The sequence below is a fragment of the Lissotriton helveticus genome, chromosome 9 (assembly GCF_964261635.1).
Source record: "Lissotriton helveticus chromosome 9, aLisHel1.1, whole genome shotgun sequence".
NCBI classification, from domain to species: domain Eukaryota; kingdom Metazoa; phylum Chordata; class Amphibia; order Caudata; family Salamandridae; genus Lissotriton; species Lissotriton helveticus.
Window position 1 is genome coordinate 150,702,864 of NC_136070.1, and position 12,502 is coordinate 150,715,365.

General features: G+C 42.6%; 1 protein-coding gene across 1 annotated transcript in view; it reads right to left on the reverse strand.

The window, feature by feature from the left end:
• Positions 1-12,502, reverse strand: part of PRPF39 (pre-mRNA processing factor 39) — a 464,264-nt gene that overhangs the window by 255,709 nt on the left and 196,053 nt on the right. The window contains exons 7-8 of the mRNA XM_078659680.1: positions 8,768-8,933; positions 5,953-6,060 (exon numbers count right to left, since the gene is read on the reverse strand). Coding sequence (XP_078515806.1) covers positions 5,953-6,060; positions 8,768-8,933 — 274 coding nt within the window. The remainder of the gene's footprint in view (positions 1-5,952; positions 6,061-8,767; positions 8,934-12,502) is intronic.

A 12,502-nucleotide genomic window follows, 5' to 3' on the forward strand; every position in this document is an offset into this window, starting at 1 on the left:
TCGGTGGGGTTTGATCAGTTATTATAGGTTTACACCTAAAACAGGATAGCCTAATTATAGTACCGTGGGACTCCCACTTCAACAACTGGGAATGATTCAAGCATGTGAATCTATCAACGATCTGCCAATACGAAATAAATACAGAATTTAGGGCATTAAAAGCCAATGGACTACTTACCGTTGGGGTACTTACATCCCCTATATAACCACTTCACAAGGTGAGTGGGCATAACCCTGATCCTGTGTATCCACCAAAAACCAAGATGGTGGAATTCTACTTTCCATGTTCACTTCAGGTAGCCCACCTTAGGGCGTGTAACTGATTGTGAACATGCTGTAAGAAAGAGGCTCTATATATACTGGACCAAAGTAAGGTACAGTGTGTATAGAGTCCACAGTCCCCAGAGGTTTGGCAGAGGCTAAAGTTAGATATAACCTTACTCTCTAAAGCGGTAGCTTAGTCGAGCAGTAAGGCAGCATCAGAGGACAGTGTAAAGCATTTGTTGTACGCGCTCAGTCAGCAAATGGTCTCACACACTCAAGAACTGAACTCTAGGCCAATTGTTTTGCATCAAAATATATAGTTTTATTTTATAACCAACAAGGTATCAAAATATACTTTCTCAGAATGAGTTACTTTAGTTAAATACTTTTCAAATAGGCAATAGACTTTTTGATTACAATTGTTGCAATAGGCAACACAATTTCAAACACAATGCAACATTGAGCTCAATGGAAATTTCTAGATAAATGCAATTAGTTACTTTATGGATTACTTTTCTATCCACAGGACTGGATCCTAGATACAGTCCTGGGACATCTCGTGTAAACAGATAAGTAAAAGCGTTTTGGTTACAGTAGTGATTTTTAAGGAATATTATTGTATTTTAAAAGTTGACACTTAGAAACTTTTTCCCCTAGAATCACCAATGTTATCCTATAGGAGGAAATTCACTTAGCAGGTAAATGGTGTTATCGTTACATTTTTCTAACTCAGTGTTGGATCCTGGATCCAGCCCCGGTGCATCTCCTGTAAACAATTGAAAGAATGCGTTTACGTCATACAGGCGATTTTTAAGGAATATTTGTAGTTTTTGAAAATCGAAATTTGGGAAACTTTTCTGGTGAAAATCATACAATGGATTCCTATGGAAGGAAATTCAAGTTACTGGTAAGTATGGTTAAAATTACTTTTCAGGGTCAGTGCTGGACTAAAAGATGTAGCACTGTGTTCTCTCCTGATAACAGGTGAGTAAATCGGGATTCGTTGTTCGGCTGATTTTAGATGAATAGTTTAAAGTTTCAAAACTCCACACTTAAAAGAATTTCAAAGTGAAACCAGTCAATGCTACCCTAGGGAAGAAAAGTGAGTAACCGGCTTTTGGGTAAGTAGTCGACTGGCAGAGTTAAGGTTCTGGGCATAGACTCAGGGGTCTCCCAGGGTCAGGTAGGTACAGTTGGTACACCCTCAGCGGCACAGGGGTAGCCGGGTGCAGAGGTAGTTATCCCCAATGTTATCCAATGAGAGGCAGGGGGCCTTCGGTTGGTGGCTGCTGGCAAGCAGGCCACGCGGCTGTGGGAGGTGGGCTCTTGGTCACTTGCTCAGGGCAAATGGGGGAGTAGGTTAGGACAAAGGTTGCACTGCCAGGGGCACTCGGGCAGCTGGGTGCAGGGGCTTTAGAGCAGTCGGGCGCTCAATGTTATTCAATGGAGATCTTGGGAGATGAACAAAGGCTGCACGCTCGGGGATGGAGATTCTTCAGGAGCGACCAACACTTCGAGGGGTATGTTGGGATCTTGGATGATAGTTAGGCACCCAGGAGTAGGGCACAGGGGGCCGTGGGGCGACGGGTGCAGGGGTGTCTTTTGACATCAGGAAATCTTACCCTCTGCTGGCCACGGTTGGAGGGGTCCCTTGCTGTGAGGCTGCAGGAGTCGTCTGGGTCCTTGGGCACTAGATTCCAGGTCGCAATCACCGGGGGGCGTCATCAGGGTCTTCGACCACTCAGGCACAAGCCGTGCTCGACGAGTGCAGAGTGTGCTGGATTCGCGGTTCCTGGCTGGCACCAGAGGTATTGCTGTTTGAGCAGAACCACTGCTCATGGGAGTCCCAGTCTTTAAGAGGTTCAAGGCAGGCAGGTCCTCCGGAGTTTGAGGTTGCTGTCTGCAGGAGACGCCGGGATTTAGCAGGAGCTGGTTCCAGGATCAACAGGCCTGTAGTGCTGGGGCCAAGTCAGTTGGCGTCGTCCTCTTATTAGCAGCTGCACGGCAGGTGGTCTACTTGATCTTCTTTCTTGTTTTCAAATCGGGATCTGAGTAAGGAAGATTTAGGGTGCCCCTAAATACGAAATTTAGGGGCGTTACAGGCAGGGCAGGGACCAAAAGGTCCCTGTCCTGGGGCTAGTACACACCCTATCCTGCTCCTCTCTTGTGGGAGGGGGGCAGGGGCCTAGTTCTGATTGGGTAGGGCTCCCAATCTTCAAGATGGCGGTAGTCAGGAGTCATGCTTCACCTCGCCTCTCCCACTTGAGGGGTGGATTTCGCACAGGCTGGCACACCCACTTTCCTCACTTAGGATTTCAGTCTTCCAGTCTGAGTGGGGTCAGAACTAGTGGGGGCTGGTTGCTGAGTACAGCAAGTGGCCTGGAGAAGCTCACAAAGGTGGCATGCCTATGAAGCTTCCCCTGCCCATCTTGGGAGAGGAGACCTAGCATCTTGCCCAGGACGTGCATTGTTGCTGGCCCAGGAGAGCGGATGGCTCTCAACCCAGGGGTCCAGCAACATGTCTGCTGTGTGGCCGCCTAGACAGCCTCTCAGACCAGACGTGGATTGTAGGTTAGGTTCAGGGGGCAATTCTAAGTTGCCCTCTGTCGTGCATTTGGCATTAAATCCCACACTGGCATCAGTGGGGGTTTAATGTGCTGAGAAGTTTGATACCAAACTTCTCAGTCTTCAGTGTAGCCATCATGGTGCTGTGGAGTTCGTAATGACAACCTCCCAGCACCATATACTCTTTAATGGCATCACTGCACTTAGTGCCCAGGAATGGACCTGGGTACTGTAGGGGCACAGGGCTCATGCACATGTGCCCACACCACTGGCATAGGGCACCCACCTAGAGGAGTGGCTGATGTATGCCAGGTTTGTGTGGTTGTGGGCATGACACACAGGGATGTGTGCCATGTCGACTCTTTGTTTAGTTCTGTACCAGGACACTCAGCCTGCAAAGGCAGTGTGTGTGTCAGGGTACAGGGTCCCTAAGGGTGGCACAACAAGTGTTGCAGCCCTTAGGGGTCTTCGCTGGTCACAATGCCCTGGGTACCTAGGGTACCATTTACTAGGGACTGACATGTGGCAAGAGATGCCAATTGGGTTTTAGTTTCAACACAGTTTTAGGGAAGGAACACAGGCCCTGGGCACCTGATTGGCAGGAGCCCAGGGCACACTCAGTCAAAGCAAATCAGCAATTCAGCAAAAAGTGAGGGCATACCATGCAAGAAAGATGGCACTTTCTCACACACGCCGCCTGACTAGCTAATTTTCCCACCTGCCATGGTGCCAAATGGGCAAAGGGTAGGAGGTGGCATGTCCCCTGTCTGGGGAAAGCGGGGGTCACATATCAAAGGTGAAAGGCCTCTGAAGCCTCCTGCTTGGAGGAGGTGACAAAACCCCCAGCCAGAGGAGGCATGGTTTCTGACCTTCGAGAGTGCAGCCTCTCACCTCCAGGGGGTCAGAAGTGCATCTGTGGTGGCAGGCTGGTCAATACCAGTGAGCGGGAACACTAGAGGGTGGTAGGTTTTTATGGGGCACCTCTAAGGGGTCCTCTGGGTGCAGGTCATAATTAATCTAGTACTGACATCAGTACACATTTGTTAAGAAAAAGAGGTTTGATGAGAAACACCATAGATTTCAGTGGAGCTATCATGTAGCTGGGGAACTTGTAATGACCAGTGGGCCAGTACATGTACTCCAGATGGCTTTCCTGCTTGCATGTACTATCGAGTAATTGGACTAGACCTCACAGGGGTACATCTTCTCATGCAGATGTCCTCACATGTAATATATTGCACCCTGATTTAGGGCTGTAATACCTGCTGTGGGAGTGACTTACGAATACTGTATGCAGTGTTACTGGGCATGGCACATAGAGTATGTGCCATGTCGTATCTTCACTTTTGAGTGCACAATTTTACACAGCCTGCCATGGAAGTCTGCATGAGTGTGATGAGGGGTCTGTTTGGGTGACAATATATGCTGCAGCCCTTAGAGACCCTCTTTAGTAGCCATGCCCTAGGTACCAGGGATAATATTTACTAAGGACTTATAGGGGGTGCTAAAAGTAAAGACAATTGGGGAACAATTGTACAGTTTTAGGAAAAGAGATATGGCCCTGTGGACCTGGTTAGCAGCAACCCAGTGCACGTCTGTCAAAATTGCATTAGATACCAGGCAAAAATTGGGGTGACCATGTCAAAAAGGGGCACTTTCCTAAACGTTGTGGATTTTATTTTCGCATGAGCAAATATGCACGGGTATACATACACATTTAAGAATCTGCTGAACTATTGCAGTTTCATTTTCTCGCCCTGGAACAGTTTTACTTCTGCTCATGTAAGGAGTAATTTCCAACAGTTTCAAGTGTGAGAGGAGTTGAATACTCAAATCCAGGTAAATTTGTCTGTGTGCTCAGACTCGCTGGCCATTTTAACCCTGAATGACCATTTCCAGTCTACTCCCAGAACGGGCATGTCTAGTTCAGGAAAGGTGGCATAATGAGAGTGTTGCTACAATCTAAATCATTGTCTAATATGAGCACTGGCATAATCTGAAAGGCTATTCTAAAAACCTCGATTCTCTGAACACGTTGCATTAATTGTACGCCTCACTGCTCAGCACCATAAGATACAAGTGAAATTATTTACAGGACAAGTAGATATCTGAAACATGCCCCTGGGACAAGTAGAAATGTTTAAAAAAATCAACACCTCTCAATGTTGAAATGATTAATACCTATATTACTAAAAGAATGCGGACTAGCAGACACTATAATCACGCCCCAAAATGACATGGTGGTTTTACAAGTATGTTTATCTTTATGAATTAAATGCAAACACCATCAAAAAAGTAAGAAAAGAAAAAAAAGTGTATGTGCCCATTAATGTAAAATAGTCAGTCTAATTCTTGAGAGGCAATTCTAAACAGTTATTTAATTGGATGGACAATTACTCTTCAGGACCCTCTTGTGGGCCTTTGCAGTATACCAACTATTAAGCAGAAAAATAAACGAAATTGATAGTCATGGAGCAGTGCTCCACTGCTGATTTTAAGTTAAGACTTCTATTTGTTGACTACGACTGCTTGTTCTGAATTGGCATGAAAGCATGCTAAATTGGGAGATTTTGGTTTTATGCAAATGGTGGGAGGATTGAGTTTAAATCTCAACAGATACGTCCAGCATCATGGACATTATAAGATTATGCTATTCATAACTGAAAGGTTTGACCAAACAACAAAAGGAAAATTTAAAACAAATGTTTGAGTTGAGATGGTCATAAGCACTTACAAGATACTTTGGGTTTTATAACCAGTCAGATATAAACAAAGGCTAGCACCTGTGAGATTACAAGTAGTAGGAAGTCCTGAACAGTGTCAGCAAACTAAGAAATGTCAGTAAAAAACTTATGACCCATTGCAACTATGCTGTAATTGTATGATGTTTCGTATGCAATACTGTAACAACCAACAAAAGGGATAACTAAAACAACAGACAACAGTATTTTCTGGTCAAAGCTAAAACAGATGGTGGTTTTTAAAAAGGACATTAGCTGTCCCTTAACAATTACTCTATACTCTATTAAAATAAACATATCAATACTTGCCCCTCGGGTACCCTTCTACTGACACTTTCCATCCCAAAACATTTAAAGGGTAAAACTAAAAATTGAAACCTACGCCTTCTTCGAAATTCCACCTCTTGCTAACTTCATACTCATTGTGGTTGAAGACTTCTTGATTATGTTCAATGATTCTATGTCGCATGTTTTCAATTTCGGTTGTTAGCTGAATGAGAACCATAAGAAAAAAAAACAAATAGTTAGCTGTTGCACCATACATTTTCTGACAATTAGTGATTTGCATCATTCTTAAAATGACTAGCTTCCTAACCTTACATGAGCCAAATAAAATTTTCCATGCCACTCCATTTTCCTTCTGTTTTAAATCGTTTTATTTACTGCAAGATAGAAACACATTGCAATAGATGATAGCACTTCAAACTCCATTACAACATGAATATTTTTTAATATCTAGTTAGAAAACAGACTGCGATGCCAGAATATAAGCCCATTATATCCTTTTGCATTCTTTTGACTTATCAAAGAATTGTTGGTGTGAAGGATTTTGGTTCATAACAGATCTGCATGACGATGGCCCTTTCTACATAGTTACAACATTTTGAATATGCTCTTTGTTAAAACCTGCTGATGGCTCACAGTCAAGACCAATATCTGAAAACAAAGTGGACCATCTACATTGTGCTTTTAAAAGTAAAAATGACACATCTGATTAATTTATTTTCTACGATAAGTTGGGAAACCTGCTAAGTGCTGCCAGACCTAAACTAGATATCAACAAATTGTCAATAAAGCAAAAAGCTTTTATTCAGCTGGATACAAATCACACTATTGACGAAAAATGTGAATGTTTTAATTACTATGTGTCATGTGTTTCTTTTATTGAAAGGCACCAAGACTGCGCATGTGGTGCCAAAAGCAAAACAATTTAGTTTTAAAAAATTGGCCATGGATAGGACAAGAGACTGGATGAGCAACTTTTTCAAATCTCATTTGATATGGGCACTTTGCATGCAAGTTAAGTCATCCTTCCTCTGAAGATCAACTGTCCTTAATTGTGGCAAAGAAAATCAGCTGTGTCCCCAGCCAGGAGTCATACAGACTTCTTGATGCTTTCGGAAGTGAAAAATCTAGAGGTTCTAGAAGTATTGGATTGCTCCCCTTTTTTGAAGTCTATCTGACCTTAAAAGATACATAGCAGTCTGCCGGCTAGATTAACTCATGGATGTGGCTTTCTCAATATCTTTGAATCAGTGACACTTTCAATTCATGACTGTATCCTGAAAGCCAATAGGTAGGGATTATGTATACAGGTGCGGCTCCTCCGCAATGGCAGAGGAGCGTCGCCCCAGTGGCTCAGAGCCTGCAGCAAAAAAATTATATATATATATATATATATATATATATATATATATATATATATATATATATATATATATATATATATATATATATATATATATATATATATATCGTTATTTTATTTTTATGCTGCTGGCTCAGCCAGCGTGTGCAGGGAGGAGTGGGGTCAGGGCATGGGATGGGGAGAAGGAGTGTTATGTGCACTCACAGGTCGACCAAAACACACATGCACACTTGGGTTTCTCTAACCCGGCTGCATTGAACAACTGGGTTAGAGAAACCCCAGACTCCCTGACAGGAGCAGAGCGTCTTTTCAGCCCACTCAGGCCAGTCCCGGCGCTGCAGAGACAGGGAGTCTGTATTGTAATTGCATATATATAGCGCTTACAACTCCTGACGAGGCGTCATTGCACTTTTTCAGCAAGTAGCATGCTACTCCAAAACCCATAAAGGATTAGTCGTGAATTAGTATAGTGAAATACAAAAGTAAATTGAGTGGTGGATATGTTAGTCAGTTATTTGGAAAAGAAGGGTATTGGTGGGCTAGAAGAGGGAAAAAAGCTTGCATTTATATAGCGCTCCCTACCTCAGATGGTGTTAAAGCGCTTTTCCAGCGAGTAGCATGATACTCCGCAACCCATGGAGGATTAGTGGTGAATTTGCATAGTGAAATAGGAAAGTAAATTGAGTGGTGGATATGTTATTCAGTTATTTGGACTGAGAAGTATAGTGGAGGGATAGAAGAGGTGACGTAGTCCCAGTGTCTGCTGGGATATGGAAGACCCAGCGCCGAGGCGGAGGGCGGCCAGCAGCAGTTAAGTAACTTGTTCTTTTTTTTAAAATTTTATTTGAAATTCCCTAGATGAAACAACTCTATTTAACACTGGACAGACCTAGGCACATAAGCACTGGTATGCTGGTGAGAATCAGAAGTGAACAATGCAAAATCATTGAAATTGTTTAAAGTTCTAGACTAATCAACGTGGTGACTAGCCCATATGAAAAACTGCCTTGTGAGAATGTTAAGGAGATACTTAATATACATTTGAAGCATTGGATACAGAAGATAACTTTGCTTTAATCTTGAACCCCTCTTCTAAAAAAAGGTCTACACATCTTGTCTCTGCATTGTGTGCAAGAACTATAACAATTAAATACACAATACCCATCTGTCTGAAGACTACATTACATAAGGAGAGTGATAAACGCGAACTGGTTCTGCTTAGTAAGCGAACATCCCAGAAGACTGCTTCTGGGCCCATGTTCGAAGTAGCTTGAGACCCATTTTACATACTTCAGATGATTAACGCCATCCACTCACTTGGCTCCTTAGTTCATGTGTAAGTGTGGTCCACCAGGCAAGTCCTGGAGCAAAGAAGGTGTTCCAGGCCAAAGGAATGTGTCCCGGATATTTTACCAAATGGAGTGTAGGCCAGAAAAATCAACAGCAATCAAAAAAAATTGTTAATTTGCCATGAAATACAAAAAGTATTTGAATTGTTTTCTGTTGACAAATGGATAAAGAAAATCTTTTATTTCTGGCAACATTTTACCTGTGCTGGGTCAGTCAGTTCTTCAAGGCCTATTGGAGCGCTGTCTGCAGGTAATGTTTCTTCTCCTCCGTGACCATTCATAGAAGCCAGTTCCTTGCGCAGCTGAATAAATCTTTCCGCTGACAAACATTCTCTCGGCAGATTATTCTGTATATGATCTCGAAACCTGAAACGTTTGTCAAAGCGATAGATTGCACAGAATTCGTTTATGAAAATACAGTAATTATTTTCTAACAATTTAAAATAGGTTGGTCGATGAATCATCATTTATGGCTATTAGGAAATAATCAAAATAAGAACAAATGGTTCTGCACCAAATTCTCTGGCATGGTTATATTCATTAAGTTCATAAACACATCATACCTTCGTGCAAGATCATGTAACAATTCAATAGAGTAGAATTCTACCCAATGATACCAATCTACTATGAGCAGGCATTTTATTTTCATTTCAACTTTGAAAAAGGAAATATCTATATAATAAAGTCTACGGTTATAAACAAAATACATGTTTTCCCTGGAGCAGCACTCCAGCCCCAAAAAATACATTGTCAACATAGGCACACCAATGCTAAGGATCTTTCCCATTCAAGAAATTCATGAAGCCCAGCCGCTCCAGAAAGCCTCAGTCTCAACTGGTCCCTTAGTTTCATATTCAGAGTATACTGATAACAATACACCACAAATGCTTCTTCTATTCTTTTGGCTCAGTTGGATAGAAGTGTTTACTAGAATAATGAGATATTGCCTCTTCCTAAAGAAGATGGGAGAACAACAAGGAATGAAAGGGGCTCCCATGCAAGCTTTGAGGTCACAAAGCACGGCCATCATTTTGTGAGCACTCTACCATGTTTCTTACTGGGACTTTATGGAGAAACACTATTGAAACCGTGAACATTCAGCTTCACATTTTTAGAGAAAGCAACAGTGACCCGTCCCAAATATAGATGTACTATACCTTCAGAGACATTGGATTAGTATGGACAACTTTGGCACTTTAACACCTCCTATAAAACCTGTTTGAAGTATATGTTGTGGTAGGAAGCGGACTCTAAATAGTGCACTAAAACGAAGTACACAGGGCCGTGTCCAAGATGGCGCCAGTATAGGAGTGTCTTCCCTGACCTCCGCCGCCTTCCCTTTGCACTAGAGCGGATTCAGCCTATCCCGGGACCCCTCTAAGTCCAGGGCTACATGTATTCCGCTGCCCGACTGGAGCCCCAGACTCGGAGTGGTTCCGATCCAGATGGCGATTACCAAGATGGCAGGCGATCCAGGTTATGCACAGACACTAAGAAGAGACTCCACTTCCACTGCTTGCATCCTGCAGAGGAGTTAGCTGACCCGCCTGAGACTCCTCAAGCAAGTGATGGGAGTGCCTAGGACGACCTGCACATCCCACCCAGACAGGTGTGGGAGAAGGTAGGCGGCCGTACGTCTCGAAGAGGCAGTCCTTGCAGGCCATGGAACCTCGGCCCTGGCTGTTTAAGGACCGGAGTGTGATGTGGCCCTTAGGGACATTGTCATTTTTCACTAACTTAGCATGAGCACGTTGCAGCTTGCCTGCTGCTTTGCCCACGTTACTACACTTCTTTATTTTTTACAGCAATTTCAAAGACTGCTTTCACATGAGAACTAATCGATGTGTTGACTCCCTGCATGTTCCTGGGATTTTTACTGAACATTATGTGCAATGCCGAACAACAATGCCCCTTGTTATTTTGTTCTGGCCAGTCCTTAGCACTTATACAAAACAAAGTTGCAGCTGTTTGGATAGCGTACTTGGGTTTTTAGTGGGGTGCACAAATAGGTGAGACACACTTGAAGAGGGACCTTTCCAGGGAGAAGAGCACCCATGATGTAGACCTATTGTCTATAGGCTAAGTGAAAAGAAGAGCCTTCACCTTTATATGTAGGTTTATTCTTCATAGCATCACCAGCATGGAGAAGCATCCACAACCACCGGTGCTCTCTTTCAACTGCCCCCACCTAGAATCCTCAGAGAGAATTCCACACAATAGCTAGGTAACAGTCTCCATGACATCACATGACATTTCTGCACACCGCCCCTTTATATGGCACAAAAACAAATTTAGTAACATATATACAATGAGAAGTAACAATGGTACAATCAATCTTGGGAAAGAACTATACATTTGAAAATGAAACAATGTGGATTACAAGTCAAGGAACTCTATACAAATCGAATAATTTATACTTCAAGGTTCGCATACTTTACAAATATTTCCCAAACTCCAAGTAGACCCATCATCTAACTTCACAACATTACTTTTCCCATCCTTAACCTGAAAGGGTCCTAAATATTTACTTACACCTTTACAAACCCACTCATTCTTGCATACAACAAACCAATCACCCACTTGGACCCATAACTTCACACACTTCCTCAAATTTTACGCACCTACCTCCTGTCTTCACTTTTTCTTTCACGCCACTCCGATCAATCCAGACCTTGTTTTTTTTCTACACAACCATATGGAACATTCCTTCTTTCCTGGTTCTCTTCCTTTAAGGGACCCAAACAGAGGGATACCTGTGGCAAAATGTGGAGTGACCCTATGTGTCCACATCATCTTCCTCAATTCTGGTCTCCAGGACAGCCCATTGGCAAGTGACAATTGAATGTTGTCCATTATAATACGATTGACTCTTTCTACCAAGCCATTCGCCTGGGGTAAAAAAAGAGCCACTTTTCATCAGTAATACCCATCCTTTTCAGATAATCCTCCATCCCCTTAGAAACAAACTGTACTCCATTGTCAGACACTATGAATGCAGGTATTCCTTCTTCAAGAAAAACTCTTTCCAAAAACCTTATCACATTTGCAGTGTTTACCTCACCCATAGTCTCCACCACAAACCACTTAGAATGGTAATCTACCAATACAAGAATAAATCTGTCCTTACATCCCAGCTTTCCCACAGGACCAATGAAATCAATAGCTAACTATACCAAGTTCTTGACGGAAATGTAATGCAAACTAAAGGAGGTTGCCGCACAACTTTTGATTTGTCGCCATTCGCACAAATATGACAATTTTTTTTTACAACAGCTTTTATCTCACTATCCACTCCAGGCCACCAAAATGATTCTCTGACCCTACGTTTGGACATACCACGTTCAGGATGCCCTTCATGTATAATACCTAGAACTTGCTTGCATACTCCCTTGGGAGGTACTAACTGCCCCCTCCTCTTGACTTTCCCTTCACTTATGCTTAGCTCATCTCTTAATTTAAAAAGTTCTCCCAACTCCTCATCTTTGCAATCGTTAAGCTCCCAACCTTGGACAATCTTCAATTCTACTTTCAATAGCACAGGATCACACTCCCTTGCTCTATCCCATTCCCCTGAGGACAAAGCCATCGCACCTTATTGATATCATTTTTATCAACAATATCACTGCAGATGTCATTACAACTTTCATCCAAGGGCATTCTTGATAGATAGGCAGCAATCAAATTTTTCTTATCTATAACGTACTCAACTTCAAAATTGAATTACATGACAGATAGTAACCACCTTGAAATCCGGGGTGTCACATTTCCTTTCAAACCTCTTCCACCTTTAAATATGAATATCAATGGTTTATGATCTGTACGGATCTTGAAAGGTAGTCCCCACAGAAAAAAACCTAAAATGATTTATGCCCCAACAATGGGTCAAAGCTTCTCTCTGGATGACCTAGTATGATCTTTTAGCACCTTGTAATCTC